This window comes from Lepidothrix coronata, unplaced genomic scaffold, assembly GCF_001604755.1.
Source record: "Lepidothrix coronata isolate B3197 unplaced genomic scaffold, Lepidothrix_coronata-1.0 Scaffold189, whole genome shotgun sequence".
Lineage (NCBI taxonomy): Eukaryota > Metazoa > Chordata > Aves > Passeriformes > Pipridae > Lepidothrix > Lepidothrix coronata.
This window is the reverse complement of record NW_016690369.1, coordinates 741,915-758,186: the sequence shown is the minus strand read 5'-3', so window position 1 is coordinate 758,186 and position 16,272 is coordinate 741,915. Positions and strand designations below refer to the sequence as shown.

Sequence of the window (16,272 nt, the reverse complement as noted above, 5' to 3'; positions counted from 1 at the left end):
TCCGGGGGTTGTATCGAAAAGACTAAAACGTGGAGGAGAAACGTATAAATAAACTGCTTTGACAGAGGTATCTCTTGAATATGGAAGTAATAATGATAGAAGATTCTTTGTTTTTTCCCAAAGCAGCAGGACAGAGTTTGTGTCCCAGGACAGAACTCGTTATAATGGGAGTAAAGATTTTTATTTTTAACATAAGAAGAAAATACAAGGAGAAAATAGAGAAAGGGACAAATTTTTTTTCCTTTGATGAGGGATATGTCTGTTTTGTTTTGGTACAGCAGACAGGATATTTTAGCCATTTGCCCCGGGGTTTAAAAAAAAAAAAAATTTTTTTTTTTCTTTTTTTTTTTAAAAAAAAAAAAAAAAAAAAGAAAAAAAAAGAAGGGGGGGGATGTGATGTAAAACAAGGGGCCTTTCTCCCTGCCCAGCACACACACACAAATATGCACACGCCAGCTCCTCTTGTCCCTCAGTGTGAAAATAAAGCCAGCGCTGGAGCCACAGGACGGAAATGATTTCTAATTTCTTTCTAAATATAAATAGGTTTTTACTCCGGGTTAATTGTTGGTGAAAAGATTACATAAAGTGCCTAACAAAATAACCACTTCCTAGCAATCTTAGCAACCATTAGGATGGCTCATATCTCTGGAACATCCTCGGTTATAAAAGCTAATCTCCAGGGAATGCTTCCCTCTCCCCTCCGCCCCTTGTCTTTAATATCTGCCCTCGCCCGAGGAGCCGCTCTCCGCTTCCAAGAAATCTCCTCTCGTTAGCAGCCAAGCCCTGCCTGCCAGAAACACGCTCTCCTCCTCGAGGGGACCGTGGCCCTTAATTCCCCTGTCCCACTCATCCCAAAACCAGGAGCCGAGGAAGGGGCTGGGGAGGGAGGGGGGTGCCGGGGTGCGCCCTCCCAGCGGGTTGCTGTGCCCGCAGGAAGCAGCTGACCCTGCAGTCCATGCGGGTGTACGACGAGAGGCAGAAGAAGGAGAACCCCACCTCGGACGAGTCGTCCAACGAGCAGACGGCCTTCAAGTGCTTTGCCCAGTCCTCCTGTCCTGCCGTGCCTGCCGTTGGCACCTCCAGCCTCAAAGGTGAGAGCTGTGGCCCCTGGACCCCACCCAGGAGAGCCTGCTCTGTGGGGTGACACATCCCAGCTGCTACCACTGCCCTCTGGCACTGGCCTGTCTTCCTTCCTTCCCCCTTGCCTTCCTTCCTCTTCTTTTTTCATATTTTTTCTCTCCTTGCACTCTTCTCTCTCTTCCTTCTCTCTTCTCTCTTTAGTTTGTTGCTTCTTCTTTCTTTTCCTCACTCTCCTTCTTCCTTTCATTCTCTTTCTTTTCCCCCCTCCCTCCTCTTCTTCCCTCATTCCCTCTCTGTCTTCCTCACTCTTCCTCTCCTTCTCCCTCTCCCCCCAGCCTCCCTCTTCCCTTGCTGCACATTCATCCCTCCCCTCCTCGTTCAGAAAGGAGCCGGCTCCGAGTCAAGGGAGCAAAGACAGACCACGGGGCAAAAGTTCAAAACTGGAGTCACTCCATTAATATTCCTCTCTGAATCTGTTATTAGAGGAAGGATCTTTCCCCTGGATACAGTCCCGAACTTTGTTATAGAAAAGTCACCCTGGGTTTCTCTCCGTGCAGGGTTGGGAGCTGTCTGCAGCTCTCTCACATGTATTAATCCATCCAGGGGCAGGGAGGAGGGTGCAGGGGGAGGAGGAAACAACCTCTTTTTTGTAGTTGCTCTACTCGTTTTTTTAAAGGGCTGCCGAGCTGAGGGGAGGGGACCCAAAAAGCAAACCAGAGCTTCGCACCTGGGGCGCTGAAATTAGGAGATGAAGTGCAGAGGAATCCATTGGAGCCGTGCATGCGTTTGGGGAGGAGGAGAAGGGGGGTCCAAGGGGTGATGAAGGCGAGTGGGAGGTCGGTCTCTCTCTGCCTTTCCAAAGTTTGCCCACTGAAAGGGATGAAGACTTTGTAAAACTTCGTAGGAGGCGCATCCCCAAGGCCCTTCAGCCCAGCCGCCGCTGTCCCACCGCTCCGCTGCCTTTGCTGCGGCCGGTGGGGGGTCCCTGGGGGGTCTCTGGGGGCTCCGGGCAGCCCCGGGGAGCGGAGCCGCTGGCCCCGGGCCCGCCCGACTGGAGGGTCTCTCCTCCGGGCTGTCGCTTTGTTTCGCAGCCAATTTTGCTCCGTTGTGTAAAACTCGGGCTGGCTTGTTCGGGGCGGGCGGTGGGAGCCGGGGGCTGTATTTATTTATGTAATAATAATAAAAAAAATAGTATTTCCATACAAACCTCTGGCCAGCCAGGAAGCGTCTCTGCCCCCAGCGGCAGCCCGATGGGGATTTCGGGATGTGCAGTGCCGGATCCCAGCCCCGGGCCCCCTTTGTCTTGCAGATCTCTGCCCCAGCGAGGGAGACAGCGATGCAGACAGCAAAGACGATCCCTTGCTAGAAGGCAACGAGTCGGGCAAAATCAGCACGACCACCGCCGGCACCCCAGCGCCGGCCAGCTCCGCTGCCACCGCGGGGGACGACCCCCGGGAGAAGGGGGGCAGCCCCTCCAAAAGCCACTTCTTCCCCGGTGACTCGGCGGGGAGTAGGAGCCGGGAGAGGACTGAGAAAGCCCCTCCGGACTCCAGGCACAGCCCGGCTGCGATCTCTTCCAGCACCCGGGGGGGAAGCCTGAGCGGCGAGGAACTGAAAAGCCCCCTCAGGGATGGCCCCAAAGTAGATGAGAACAGGCTGCTGGGGAAAGAGCCCTTCGCCCCCCTGACGGTCCAGACCGACAGCACGGCCCACCTGAGCCAGGGACACTTGCAGAACCTCGGCTTCCCCCCTGCCCTGGCCGGCCAGCAGTTCTTCAACCCGCTGGGGAACGGGCACCCGCTGCTGCTGCACCCCGGGCAGTTCGCCATGGGGGGGGCTTTCTCCGGCATGGCCGCGGGGATGGGGCCCCTCCTCGCCACCGTCTCCGGGGCATCCGCCGGGGTCTCGGGACTGGACAACACGGTCATGGCCACGGCGGCGGCCCAGGGACTCTCGGGAGCATCGGCGGCTGCTTTGCCTTTCCATCTGCAGCAGCACGTCCTGGCTTCGCAGGTACCGCAGCCTCCCCCCGCCAACCCCCCCCTCCCCCCGGAGCAGGAGGGTTTCAACCCCGGGGGAATAGAGGGACAGCGGGCACCTCCTTTAACTTCCCTGCTGCGGTGTCCCCTCCACTGCCTCTCTGCAGGGGCATCACAGCGTTTGGGGGAAAGTCGGAGGAGGGAAAGTCGGGAGGGGGTGGGGGCCGGCCCAGCTCTATCTCCCGGAGCTCTCCCACCCTCCCCGCGGTCGTCCCGCTCCTGTGCTCCCTGTGACACTGTGCCTGGGCTAGGCCTCTGCATCCCCTGCCCCCGCCGGGGGCGCAGCTCCGCGGTGTGGGGCTCGTTGGAGCCTGCGGAGCTGCCGTCGGGGGGGGCGGGATGAGCCCGGGGCTGCCCTGCGGGGCGGGGGGGCTACACCTGTGGGTACAGGGCACTCGCCCCAGAGAAAGAGAGTCTCGCAGTGAGGAAGACAGATGCCACGGCCCCCGCAGCGAGAGGGGGGCCGGCGGGGTGGGCGCCGCGCAGGGCAGAGCACGGGCAGGGTCTGCCCCGTTGGGTCCTCGTGGTTTTGGCCTCGGCACCGGGAGGACGGGTCTCCATCCCCTCCCGTGGGCAGCAGCAGCAGCTTGGCCGCTGTCAGCTCCCCACTGACGTGGGAAGGTGCTGGCGTGGGGGTGCCGCGAAGCATCTCCGGGGGTGGCTGTGCAGGCCGGTAACCCTTTCTTTCCCTTTTCTCTCCTCCCCTCCCGCAGGGCCTGGCCATGTCTCCCTTCGGAAGCCTCTTCCCCTACCCCTACACCTACATGGCGGCGGCGGCCGCCGCCTCCAGCGCCGCCTCCAGCTCGGTGCACCGGCACCCCTTCCTGAGCGCCGTGCGGCCGCGGCTCCGCTACAGCCCCTACCCGCTGCCCGTGCCCCTCTCCGACGGCAGCAGCCTCCTCACCACCGCCCTGCCCGGCCTGGCCGCCGGCTCCGGCGAGGGCAAGGCGGGGGGGCTGAGCGCCAGCCCCGGCTCCGTGCCCCTGGACTCCGCCTCGGACCTCACCAGCCGCTCCTCCACCCTCTCCTCCGGCTCCGTCTCCCTCTCCCCCAAACTGGGCGCAGACAAGGAGGCGGCCACCAGCGAACTGCAAAACATCCAGCGCCTCGTCAGTGGGCTCGACCCCAAGCAGGACAGATCCCGCAGCGGCTCCCCGTAACCCCCCGGGCCTCCGGGAGCGCATTTCAAATCAGTCTCGCAGTGCACTTTGTTTGAAAGAAACCACATCCTCCACCCCGCGAGTGTTCTTTTACCCTCTCCTTAATTTTTTTTTCTCTCTTTTTTTTTTTTTTTTTTTTTAAATATAAAATCCCGCGGTTTATCAACAAAAAGGTATCTGGTGGAGCAACGGGAAGAGGGGTCGGGGATGGGGGAGCAGAGCCGAGCTGGGGAGTGCTGGGTCGGAGCAGCCTGGCCGGGCCGAGGCACCGGTGGGGTTTTGTGGCATCCTCCTTTTTTTTTTTTTTTTTTTTTTAAAAAGTGAAAAAAAAAACACCAAAAAACCCAGGAAAAAAAAAAAAAAAGGAAAAAAAAAAAAAAAAAAACTAAAAGAAAAAAAAAAAACTTAAAAAAAAAATCAAACAGACTTTTGAATAAAAATTAAGTAAGAGAAGTGATTTTTTTTCTTTCCGAAAGAGAAGTGTGTAAGTAACTCGCATATTGGTTCTTCAACAGTTGTTTCTTGGGCGGGTTGTTAACGACAACCCCCTTAGTCGATATTAAGGGAAGCTGTGTGTTTAAAATATTATTGTGATGTCTGAGAGCCAGTCGGTGGCTTTTTATTTTTTTTTTTTTTGCATGTTCCATAGTAGTCTGCTTTTTTTTTTTTTTTTTTTGGGGGGGGGAGTATTTTTTTATTCCGGTGTTGTTTATTTTCAATGCTCGTTTCAAATCCCAGGGAAAAAAAATTACTAATAATAAAAACAAAAATAAGACTTTCGTCCCTCTACCTTTAACATCCTCCCTGTAGCAACAAAAAAAAGAAGTGTAGTTGGAAAGAAAAAAAAAAAAGTGAATTTATTTTATCTTGTAGCTTGACTGTAGGTTTATCACAGCTTTCCCTCTTTAATTGTATATGCAATAACAAGGTTTAAACATACTGAGAAGAAGAAAAGAGCGGACACTATTATTAAAACAAAGTATTTATGTAATTATTTGATAACTCCTGTAAATACGTGGAATATGAATACTCGAAATTAAACTTTAATTTATTGACATTGTACATATCTCTGTAAATATGACTGCAGCCGTCTTCTTTTTTTTTTTCCCTTCTGTTTTCATTTTTAGTCGTTTTCATTTCAAGTTTGTAATTCCTTTAAACGTACACCCCCGACCCAGAGGAGAAATTCCCCCATTTCTGAGGGCTCACTTTTTTAAAGCGGAGCTCAGCCCAGAAAAACCTGACCTCGTCCTTTTGTAAAGGAGCCGAATGCAAAAAAAAAAGCAAAAAAAAAGCAAAGCGGAAAGAAACCAAATTAATCAAAGACCTTAAAAGAATTAAAAGAGAGAAAAAGAAAAAGCAACGTGCCATGGTAGCTTTTAATCCTCAGTTTCTTCGGTGTTCAAAGCACGACTTGCCGTATAAAATGTCAACAGCAAAATAATAATATACGTTAAAACACGACAACAGGCTTCTCCAGTGGCTTGAGAGAAAAAAAAAAAAAAAAAGGTGAAGATTCTAGGATTTTCTTTACTTTGTTATTATTTTCCCCCTCTTTCCTCGGTATGTCAAAACAACCCCGCGATGGAGTTTTACTACTGTGCTTATTGTTGTCTTTGTTTGAGTGAGTGCATATTTTCTTGGGTTGAAAGTCAGGTGCTCGGAGCTGGTTCAAAGGAAAAAAAAAAGAAAAAATGAAGGTATATTTTGTGTTATATAAATGTTGAGAAGTTCTTGCTATTTTTTTTTTCCTGTAATTTTTTTTTTTCTCCCCCTTTTAAAAGTCACTGAAGTTTCAATAAATTTTTATTGAAATGTCTTGGGCGTACCGTGAAATGCCTTCACCCCAAACCCTCCCCAAAGCGCCTGGGAGGATGGAGGGGTTGAAAGATATATATCCCTCTTCTGCCGTTCTCCTCCACCCCCCCTCTTCCCCTTCCCAATATTAAGATATTTCTCCTGGAAGGAGCTAGTACGAACCAGTCGGGATGGTGTCGTTTGAATTGTTGGGGGGGGGGGGGGGGAAGGAGGAGTTTTAAGCAAACTGTTTAATGTACCTTTTCCGTCTTTATCCCTCTCGCTTTTAAAGTCGATCCAGAGGCTACTAAAGTCACCTCTTTTAATGGAACAATATTAAGTGGCGTTTGAAAAGTTAATGAGGAAGGCTCAGCTATGCTTTTATCTGTCATAAATTAATAACGCAAAAGTGAAGAATTAGAGAATAGATCAGTTAAATTTTAATGCAGAGCCCTCCTTCAGAGTTTCCAGGTAGAGTGCTCGGGAGTTGATGGTGTTGCTGGGCTCTTTTCTCTCCTGTCCGAGCAGAGGATTTGGCTTTCCCATTAGTTATCACCTGAAAATACATTATTTTTTTTTAATTTATTCCCTCCCCCCCTCTATGGGAATCGTCTCTTCTCGCCCTTAGGCTCCTGATATATTGAGATTAAGCTAGAAAATGGCTGAAACGGGGACAGACATCCAGGCTTCGGGCTGGACCAGTGGCCTGGGAGGTCACTGAGAGGAGAACTAAGGAGAACTGGCAGCCTCTGCCTGTACCTTTGCCAGTCCATGAGCACATCATTTAGCAGAACATATATATTTCTTGTTAATGAGATTTTTTTTCCCCCCGTCCCTTCAACAGTTAGTGGCCCGTATATTGGAAAGTGATTCATCCTCCGCCAGCAATAAATATTATAAGGATGTACTTCCAGCCCGTATCCTGTTTTATGCTCTGCCTGCCCCTCGGCCCGCGGCCCCCCGACTCCTGCGCCGGTGAGATAAAGGGAGGAGAAAGTGGCGAAAAAGCTTTTTTCCCCCCGATTTTTTAATTAAAAAAATCCCCCCGCGACCATCACAGGTTCGGGTCCCCCTTGGTGGGGGAACGGGACCCTTCCCATTTCAATTTGGGGGTTGGGGTGTATTTTAAATAAAGGTTTGGGCTGAGCAGGATTTTTTTCTCTCCCTGTTCCCCCACCCTGGGATGGCCCAAGGTGATGGCTGCTGGAAATGTCACTTGAGCTGATGCTCCCCTCAGCTGGCCCGGGCGAGGAGGGGGCTTTTAGGGATAGAGGTGGCGTCAGGTCTGGCAAAAGAAATGACGGAAAAAAAAAAAAAGTCCACCCGAAGAAGGAGGCACAGCGGCTGCAGCAGCCAGCCCCGAAGGCTGCAGACCCACAGGCCGGTTTCCACACACGGATCCTCCGCGCGGGTGGGAGCTGGAGCCTCTCCGGGAGGGGGAATCCGGCCCCGGGGGGAGCAGAGCTCTGCCAGCCCCTCCGGGCGGCACAACCATCGCTGCTGCCACGCTCAGCTCTCCTCTGCTCTGAGCTCCGGCCTCAGCGGCAGCGCGGACACACCTTTCCACGCCAGACCCCCGCAGCCCCTTCGCTCCCATCTCTTTGGCTTCAGGAATGATGGGGGGAACCTTTATTTTTTCCCTCGCCACAGCCGCTGCTCCCCCTGATCGCTCTTAGAAGGGGAGGACTGTTGTGGCCTGTGTGCGGAGGGAAAAAATTTCCTAGTCGGCGATTAAATTTGCTGTTGATATTCAGAGGAAAGCAACACACACTCATCCACATCCCCTCCCTCCTCGTCTCGCTTTCCTGCCGGCCCAGGAGCCCGGTAGCCGCTCCAAAGGCCAGGCGGGCACCGGCAGCCCCGGGGCGCCGCAAAACCCGAGCTCACGGTTTATTCTTTTTAAGGTTGAGGGTGCAGCGTGATTGATTTAAACCCCCCCCCCTCTTTCCACGGGCCTAACGCTGACCTCCCCCTCCGCCATGCCCTTGCAAGAAATCCGTGTACCGCAGGTGTAACTCTGACTTGCAAATGGCTTTATCTCTTGTGTATCTTATTTGTATATAGTAACGTTAATGAGTAACTCTTGTGGCGCTTGTGGATGGAGGTAAACAGCGAGCAATCTCTCTGGATTATCCTGTCTATTACTCACCTGGCGCCTGTCTTGATATCCTCAATGGTTTTATGGCTGATGCAGGCGACCCGGCGCTGGGTGGGGGGTGGCCGGCGGCGGGGGGGGGACTCCGGCGGGGCTCCGGCGCCATCTCTCGGGCAGCCTGGGCAGCGCCGAGAGACCCCCGAAGGGACCCACGGCCCGTGGGAGGGGGGCACAGCACCCACCGTGGAGGGGGGGGGAGCTCGGGGGGTGGTGGGGCGCGACAACATCCCGACCCCCCCCATCCCACCCCGACCCCCGGCCGGGCAGCGCGGCGGAGCTCCCCGCAGGCTTCGCTTGGAGCTGAGATAGGTTTTACCCACGGGAGTTTTTAGCCCCGAGTCCAAAGTCTCTGGGAAAGCGGTGCTGGGGCCGCACCGTCGGGATGTGTGGGGGGGGTAAAGGATGACACACACGCCGCGGAGCCGCAGCGACCCGGGGAGGGGGGACAGCGACAGCGACACCCCGTCGGGGCGGGCACCCGCCGTCGCCGGCGCGCTCGGCCCACGCTCCGCTATTAGTTAATTATTGATTGATTACAAGTGAAAATTTATGACCCTCTTCCCCCCCACACACCCCCCGCAGCCTCCCGGCCCCTCGCACGCACACACGCTCCTGCCCTCTGCAAACACTCCGGGGGAGGCGGGAGGCGTGTTGTTGTTTTTGGCCTTGACAGCTTCCAGGAATATGAAATCTTTAAGCCCTTCGGTCGATCTCCCGTACCCTGGACGCCCTTTTTTTTTTTCTTTCCTTTTTTTTTTTTTTTTTCCTCATTCCCCCCCCCCTTTCATGTCCCGGCTCGGAGGGGTCCCGCGGCGGCCGGGCCCCCTCCCCGCACACAGCCGGCGTGCGGGCTCGGAGCACGCCAGGCCTCGCAGATCAAAGGGACCTCTCCGGCCTCCGCACAAGGGGAAGAGGAGAAAAAAAAAAGAAAGAAAGAAAGAAAGAAAGAAAAAGAAAAAAAAAATAGGTTGATTTCTTTAACGATTGTTCGTAAAAAGTCTTGGAAGCGGGGACTATCCCGCCTCCTCCCTCGCCTCAGGCTGCAGGATTGCACCGGGAAACGATTTTGGAAGGGTGGAAAGAGGGCTTGGGAGAAAGGAGAGAAAAAAAAAGTTAAAAAAAATATTACAAATACAGAGGAGATGCTTGAAATTTAGCAGCCGCGTGTCTGCAGGAACGCACACACCGTCCCGGGTGGGCAGCGGGTCTGGGCCGCGCTCAGACGTGTGCCCCCCAAAATGGGGCGAACCCCAAGCCCCTCAGGGTGCCCGTGTGTGCGGGGGGAGGAGGCAGGGCGCGGCCCCCAAGTTTCTGCAGGTCCTGCTGCCGGGAGAGCCGGGGCGGGGGGTCCTGCACACCGGTGACCGCAGCTCGCTGCCCCGTCCGCGGCTGAGAGACGGACAGGCGGAGGGATGGATGGACGGACGGACGGACGGGTCGGCTGTTTGTTGTCTCGGGAGGGTAAATGGTCTGATGTGGCGATTGCCTCGAGGCGCTGGCGCTTGGCACGGAGGAGGCGAGCAGCCGTGGCACCCTGTGGAGACCGCCCTGCTGCCCCCCCGGTCCCTGTCACCCCGGTCCCTGTCACCACGGCCCGGAGGGACAGCCGGCCGGGCGGATCCGTGCTGGAGGCGCCGGGACGGCGGGGTTGGGATCAGTTTATGGGGGAAACGGAGCGGGAAAAACCTCCCTCCTTCGGCATCTACAGCCGCGCCTTGCAGGGAAACCCCCGTCCACGGGGGCACGGAGGCACCCCCCGAGCCTTCATCCTCTTACACACACTACAGGGACATACCGGGACAGCAAACAGATCCACACCGGGACATTCCGGCCCGTGGAGATGGGGGCTCGCATCACATTATCCCCCTGACCCGCCGACCTCTCCCGCAGCCCGCCCCGCACCCATCTCCCTCTGCACCTGAAGCCTTTTGGCTGCTTGTGGGGAGAAAGAGCCAGCGGCTCCCAGGGCACCAGCCCCGCAAGGCGATGCCTGGGGATGGTTTGGGGGTTTTGGTGTTGGCGTTTGTGTTTTGGGTTTGGTTTGTTGGTTTGGGTTTTTTTTTTCCCCAGTCAGCCCCAAACTTCCCACGTGCTTCTCCCCAAAGCCCGCATTATTAGGGAATAATTAAGGCGTGTAAAAACACGGCGAGACGAAGCCTTTTAGCTTGAAGTGGCCGTTCAAGGCGCTGTTGGAGCTCCCGGCCTCAGTTTCTCGCCCCGGGGCGAACAGGGTGAGCCCCGAGGTCGGGCCGAGACTCCGGGGCTTCTGCGAGACTCTGGACCTGCGCTTTCCTCATCTGCCGCCGCTCCTTGGAAGCACAGCCGCCTCGCAGACACCACCTTTGGGTTTTCTCTTTTCTAATCCATCTTTTTTTTTTTTTAATGATTTGATTATTCTGGAGTAAACACGTAATCATTATTTTTAAACACTCTCAGCCGAAACAGAGTTCGACCTCTAGCGCAGGTAACCGCGGCCGTAATTCCTGCTGAATTTCACCTCGGTCTCGCTAAATTAAGACTTTCCTAGACATGGCATTGAAAAAAAAAACCCAAACCAACACCAAGCGGGCTGGGCTGTGCGAAGCCGACCCGACCCCACGGGCATCCCGACCCCCTCCCCTCCCGAGGCAGCCCCCCTCTGTCTCCGGCTTCTCTCCTTTCCGAAGTCCTTTCAAGCTTTATTTCATTTCAAGCCGCCAAAGCGGCACTGACAGAATAAAGTTATCAAGGAAATAAGCTCGACAGAAAAAGCCAGTGGTGCTTTTGCCCCCCGGACCTGCTCCTTGCAGCGAAGGTACGAGCGGAGCGGCTCCGGGGAAGGGGGGAACCGGCCGAGGATGGGGAGGGGGGTCCGGCTTGGGGCATCCCATCGGCTGGACTGGCGGGTCAGCGAAACAAGGAGGTTTTCTTGGGGCAGGAGGGAGCTGGAGGGATTTGATTCAAGCTTTTGTGCCAGACCTGGAGTCTTTTATCTGGTCCCTCTGAAGGAAAGGGGGTCCCCGCCACCGCGCTGCCGGATCACGCTCCTTCGGGAATGTGCCACCGCGATCTTCTGGCAGGATTATTTCCCTTCTGCCGTGAAACGTTTCCTAGGTGCTCACGCATTTATTTTTCACAGGTTTCCTGAAAATATATATTTTTTTTCCAGCTTTCCCTTGCTGTCCATCCATGGCCTTCCCCGCGGATTTTCGAGGGGCGCTTTTTAAATCCTCCCTTCTCCCGAGTCCTTTTTTCAGCCGGTTTTCATTTCTCCCGTCTCCGATCTAAAAAGCAAGCAGAAAAAGAAAATGTCGAACCTTAAATATAAATATAAACCAGGTCAGGAGGCTCCCCCGCTCCGCTTGCTGGAGCGGGTGGGGGTAGGGGCTACCCTTAGGAAAAGTGAAAAGCTTGTTTTAATGGGCGGTCATTGCTAAATCTCACCTTAGGGCCAAAACGACTCGCGACCCATTGCCCTCCTTACGATGTATTTATTTGTCTCAGTGGCACCAGCCGTCAGTCATTACCGGGGGGGTTAACCCGAGAGCCGCCCCCGGTGGTGGTGGTGGTGGTCTTGTGGCTTTTTGGTTTGTTTTAAATATGATTTCTCAGCAGGAACCTCTCCAGAAGAGAGGGAATAACCTGTCCCGAGAGGGCTCCTCGGTGGACCACGGGGGGAACACGCGTGCAAGCGCAGCGAGCGACGACCCTTCCGAAAACGGTTTTGGTCTGAGCCGGACGGATTCGGTTTGCACCCCGAAGGGTTCGCTCCCAGGAAAAGCGGCGCTTGGGCCAGCAGAGATGTTATTTAATGAATAACGACGCTTTCCAGTATTAACAATAACGGAAGGGGAAACAAATGCAGAAGCCCGAGCGCAGGAGCAGCCACGGAGCCTGCGGGCAGCCGAGCGAGCCGTCGCCGTCCCCGGCACCCCGAGTGCAGCCGGGCAGCAGCTCCGGACCCCCGCACGCCCACGGCTGTGCTCGCATGCACGCAGGTCTGTGGTTGCAGTCACTCCACGAGCTCCAGAGCCGCTCCGTAGCTGTACGTCCCTTTATTTAGGTACAGCTTTCTCTGCCCGTAATGCGTATAAGGCGCTAAGAAGCTTTATATAGGTTTCCAATATTTATATAATTCAGATACATATGGGTGCGTGTCTGTCGTTATATAAAGATGGTGGGAAGAGATGTGGCTGTGAGCGCGTTATTTCACTCCGCACAAGACGTGTGTGCTGTGGGACACCGGGCATGGGGCGTCCCCGTCCCCGCTGCCCGCACACATCCCCTCCGGCCCCGGCTTTCCCAGGCTCTGTCCCGCCTGGCCGAGCACATCCCGGCTGGGACCAGGGGGCTCTGGTTGGTGGATTTGGGATCTGTTAGCTCGGTTAGCTTTACCATATTTTCGTTATCGCACAACCAGCATTTCGCCGAGCAGTCCCGGGCTCTCCCGCCACCCCCGGGGCAGCTTTGGGGGTCCCTGACCATCGCCCTTCGAGGAGGGGGAAGCATGTAGGAGCCTTCCCGGTACTTGTGTTCACACCTCTTTCACAGCCGGCTCTGGTTTGTTCCCTGTGCCAAATATTTAACCAGCGGTGGGGAACAGATAAACCACGAATTTCATTCTCTTTTATCAGCCAACTCGGCATCCTGCAGCTCCAAACTTCTGCTGTCAGGAGGATGGACCGACGGTGCGGGAGTGCTTGGCCTGGCTGGCACTGGGCAGGGAGGGAGGGAGGGATGGATAGACGGACGAAGGGATGAATAGATGGATGGGTTGAGGGCGGAGGGGGTGGTGGTGGTGTCACGTGTGGCCTCCGTCCTCGTCCAGCGGCTCATGCTGTCCTGAAACCGGGAACTAATGAAATTAAGGACTCATGAAATCACGGCAGCAGGCAGGACCTGGATGCCCGGTGCCAGCACCCCCCATGTTCGGGAGAAGGACAGGAGGGTGCCTGGCTGCTGGGGGTGTCCCCCGGGGCCGGGGCTGCTGAAGCCGGGGCCGCTGCCGGGGCCGTTCCGGTGCCAGGGTTGTTCCCGGGGCCGGGACCGCTCTCTCCCGGGGCCCGGTGTCGCCGTCAGCCGCTCCTGGAGTGCCACCTGGTGGGAGCAGCCCGGCAGCACGGGCAGGACTCGCCTCCAAGGGTCCCCGCAGCCCCCCGGGAATCTTGCCCTCAAGGATGGCAGGGGGGAGAGGGGCAGCGGCGGGATGGGGGGGGAGGATGTGTCCTGGGGATGACCCCGAGTGCCTGGGCACGAGGGATGCAGAGGATGCCGGTAGCAGCATCCAAAAGGAAAAGACCAAAATTGAAAGTGTTACTTTTTCAGAGTCAGAAAAAGAAGAGTCTCCTGGAAAGCCTGCGAGGCCCCCTCCTGCCGTTCACCTGTAACGCTGAGAGCGTGTGTGCCAGGCTGCCCTCAACACCCCCAGGATGGCTCCTGGGGATTTCCACCTACTCCACAGGAGAACCCTAGTGCTGGGCATTCATAGGGAAGCAGCACTGGGCCTGGCATTTTTGTAGGAAACCTCCCAGAGTGTTACAGGTGTGTGTGTAGCTGCACTCTGAGAGCAGACGGGCTCCTAAAATGAGCTGTCACCCTCCTGGCTGTGCCCGAGGGCTGGTTTGTGTGGCACAAGGTCTCCTGGCTCTGTCTCCTTGGGTTTTTGTTGCCTTCCCTCCCATATTTACACACACAGCTATTTTGCTTCCATGTTTTTGTCCTTGCTCATGTGTCAGGCTCACTGCTTGCTCACTCACAGACAGGTCCAAATGCAGGCAAGCACCAAACTAATCTGTTTACATTTTGTTTCGGAATTTTATTCATATTCCTCCAACTCGTCTTGCACACTACACAACTATCCTTCATAAGCAGTTTACAGTTCTTCTCTCTGCCTCTTCCCTCATGACAAAACTATTCTGCACCAGAAACTGCCATTTCACATGAAACACTTCGGGCCAGAGATTGACTTGCTTTGGTGAAACCCGGGGGGCGCTAAAATGTGAGAACAAGGATGTAAAAGCAGGAAGACATGCATCAAACTTCAGGGGAAACAATGGGAACGATATTGATTGCTTTTTAATGTGCAGTGATCACACAATGGGGAAGAAAGCCTTCCCAGAAAAAAATAAGAAAATAAGACACTCACCCCGCTTTAGAAGCTGGTAGCAGAAACGTGCATGTCAGTGTAACTTTGGGGCTAACTCAGAGGGGACCTCATCCCAAGGCTTCTGTAGGGAAGTGGCTTTCCAGGTCTAGCAGAGCTTCCAAATAAAGTGCTGTCCTACTTTCTGGCTGTGTCTGAAGGGTGATGAGGAATGCCCATTGTCTCTGCCTAGGCTGGTGCGTGCTCTCATTAGGGCCTTTGAATTGTGTGTGTGCATGTGGGCGTCAGAGCTGTTTGGCAGGGAGGGACGGGCAGGGTTTCTGTGCGAGGTAATTCCCTGGTCCCAGTGGGCTCAGAGGTTTCTGAACGATTTTTGAACCCTTGGAGCCTCAGTGCCTCCGGGAGTGGTGGGTAGGGAAGGTGGTGGCGGGTAGGATGGTGGTCCTGTGGCTGCATCACAAAGCTTTAATGGAGCTGTGTCAACAGAGCTCTGAGGGAATTCACAACTGCAAGGGCAGAGCCTTCCCTGGGAGTAGCAGCATTAATCTGAGGTGTGTCAAAGTAACCCCACTTTGCTTCTTGGTGTTGGGTTCTGATCTGAATTGACAGGGGTTAGGCAATTCAGAAAACAGCCATCCCTGCCTTCCCTTAATGACTTATCTCAAGTCCAAATCACTACATTTTCAGGGAGGATGGTGTAACACACAAGAAAAAGTGTCAGGAAACATGAAGGCACAGCTGTTCTTTCCACTTGGGTAGCTGCAATCGGTTTGAATAATGGATATTCTGTTCAGCTCCTTTGAGGGGAACTTTGAGTCTCCAGCTCCTCACTAAGAGGAGACACGCTGATTTATCATTTATTTATTGGATTATAACCCTGTTTTACGGGTAATCAATTGTTGCTTTTTCGACTTCCTCTTAAATCACATCACCCTGGTGCAATCAGGGGGTGAGACCACTCCAAGTGCACAGAGGTTTCCCTTTGAAAAATATTTCCACCAGATTTTTAGGTGTTAATGTGGGCAACTGATGGAGGAAATAACAATCAGGGTCTGATTTGTCCCTGTACTCTGGGGTTGGTGAGGACCCTTGAGGGGGAGGGGGGGATGTGTGATGGAGGGTGACATTTTCTAACCTGCTTTGTGGCTTGGGGACCCCGGTGCTTTCCCCAGCTCTCCTCTCGAGCACTGTGCACATTGGGCTCGCTCTGCTCTCCTGCACTGAAAGGTGCTGTGACAGAAATAACACCCATTTTGGGGGCCAAACCCTATTTCTCGTAAAAAATAAAGGGGGATGCACACTCTGTAATGTCAGACAGCAGGAGCTATGAAGGCTGCCCTTTGTTCCTGGCATATCACTTGAACACCCCCCCAGATGCCTCCCTGCCTTTGAGCGGGACCTGCCGTGCCTCCAGTTGTGTGTACACACAAAATTTAGTCTCAGGGCCTTGCACAGCAGCATGGACAGCTCTGCAAGGCCACCAGGTGCCCGCCTGGCACAGTGCTACCCCTCCTGGTGCAGCTCTCAGGCTGTGCCCAGGTGCAAACCCTTACCCAGCAGGAGCAGCAGGGACCAGCTGTGGTCAATAGAGAGAAAATTAAGGTTTGAGCTCTCTGCAGGAAGGAAGAAGGGCCTGAGTCTTTATAAGCTTGATTCAGGCCAGGTGAAGGGTTTTTTCCACAGTGCTGCAGTAGCTGTGAGAGGCTGGCTGGGAGAGGACCTGAGATGGGGAGCTTTGGATTCGCTCTGGAGGTAGGAGCTGTGTGAGAAGCGATGGGGACGTGGGGTGGGCACAGGGATGGAAATGGTTGCTGTGTGGTTTCCTCTCTGCCTTTCAGAGCTGCGAGGTGGGTGTTGTGCTGTTTGAGATGTGCCTTCCTTGTGACTCGAAGGGCTCCAAGGACTTGGCAGTTCTGGTTTCTGCTTCTTTGGGGACTGGTGTGATGAGCAGACAGAGAA

At 54.5% G+C, this 16,272-nt stretch overlaps 1 protein-coding gene across 3 annotated transcripts in view; it reads left to right on the top strand.

Annotated features, from left to right (window-relative positions):
* Positions 1-5,830, top strand: part of TBX3 (T-box 3) — a 14,160-nt gene extending 8,330 nt beyond the window's left edge. For 2 of the 3 annotated variants that reach the window (XM_017831353.1, XM_017831351.1), the window contains 3 exons: positions 934-1,091; positions 2,390-3,093; positions 3,833-5,827. In XM_017831353.1, coding sequence (XP_017686842.1) covers positions 934-1,091; positions 2,390-3,093; positions 3,833-4,279 — 1,309 coding nt within the window. In that variant the 3' untranslated portion in view covers positions 4,280-5,827. Of the gene's footprint in view, positions 1-933; positions 1,092-2,389; positions 3,094-3,832 lie in introns of all 3 variants that reach the window. The other variant, XM_017831354.1, reaches the window with a different exon arrangement.
* Positions 5,831-16,272: the final 10,442 nt, after the last annotated feature.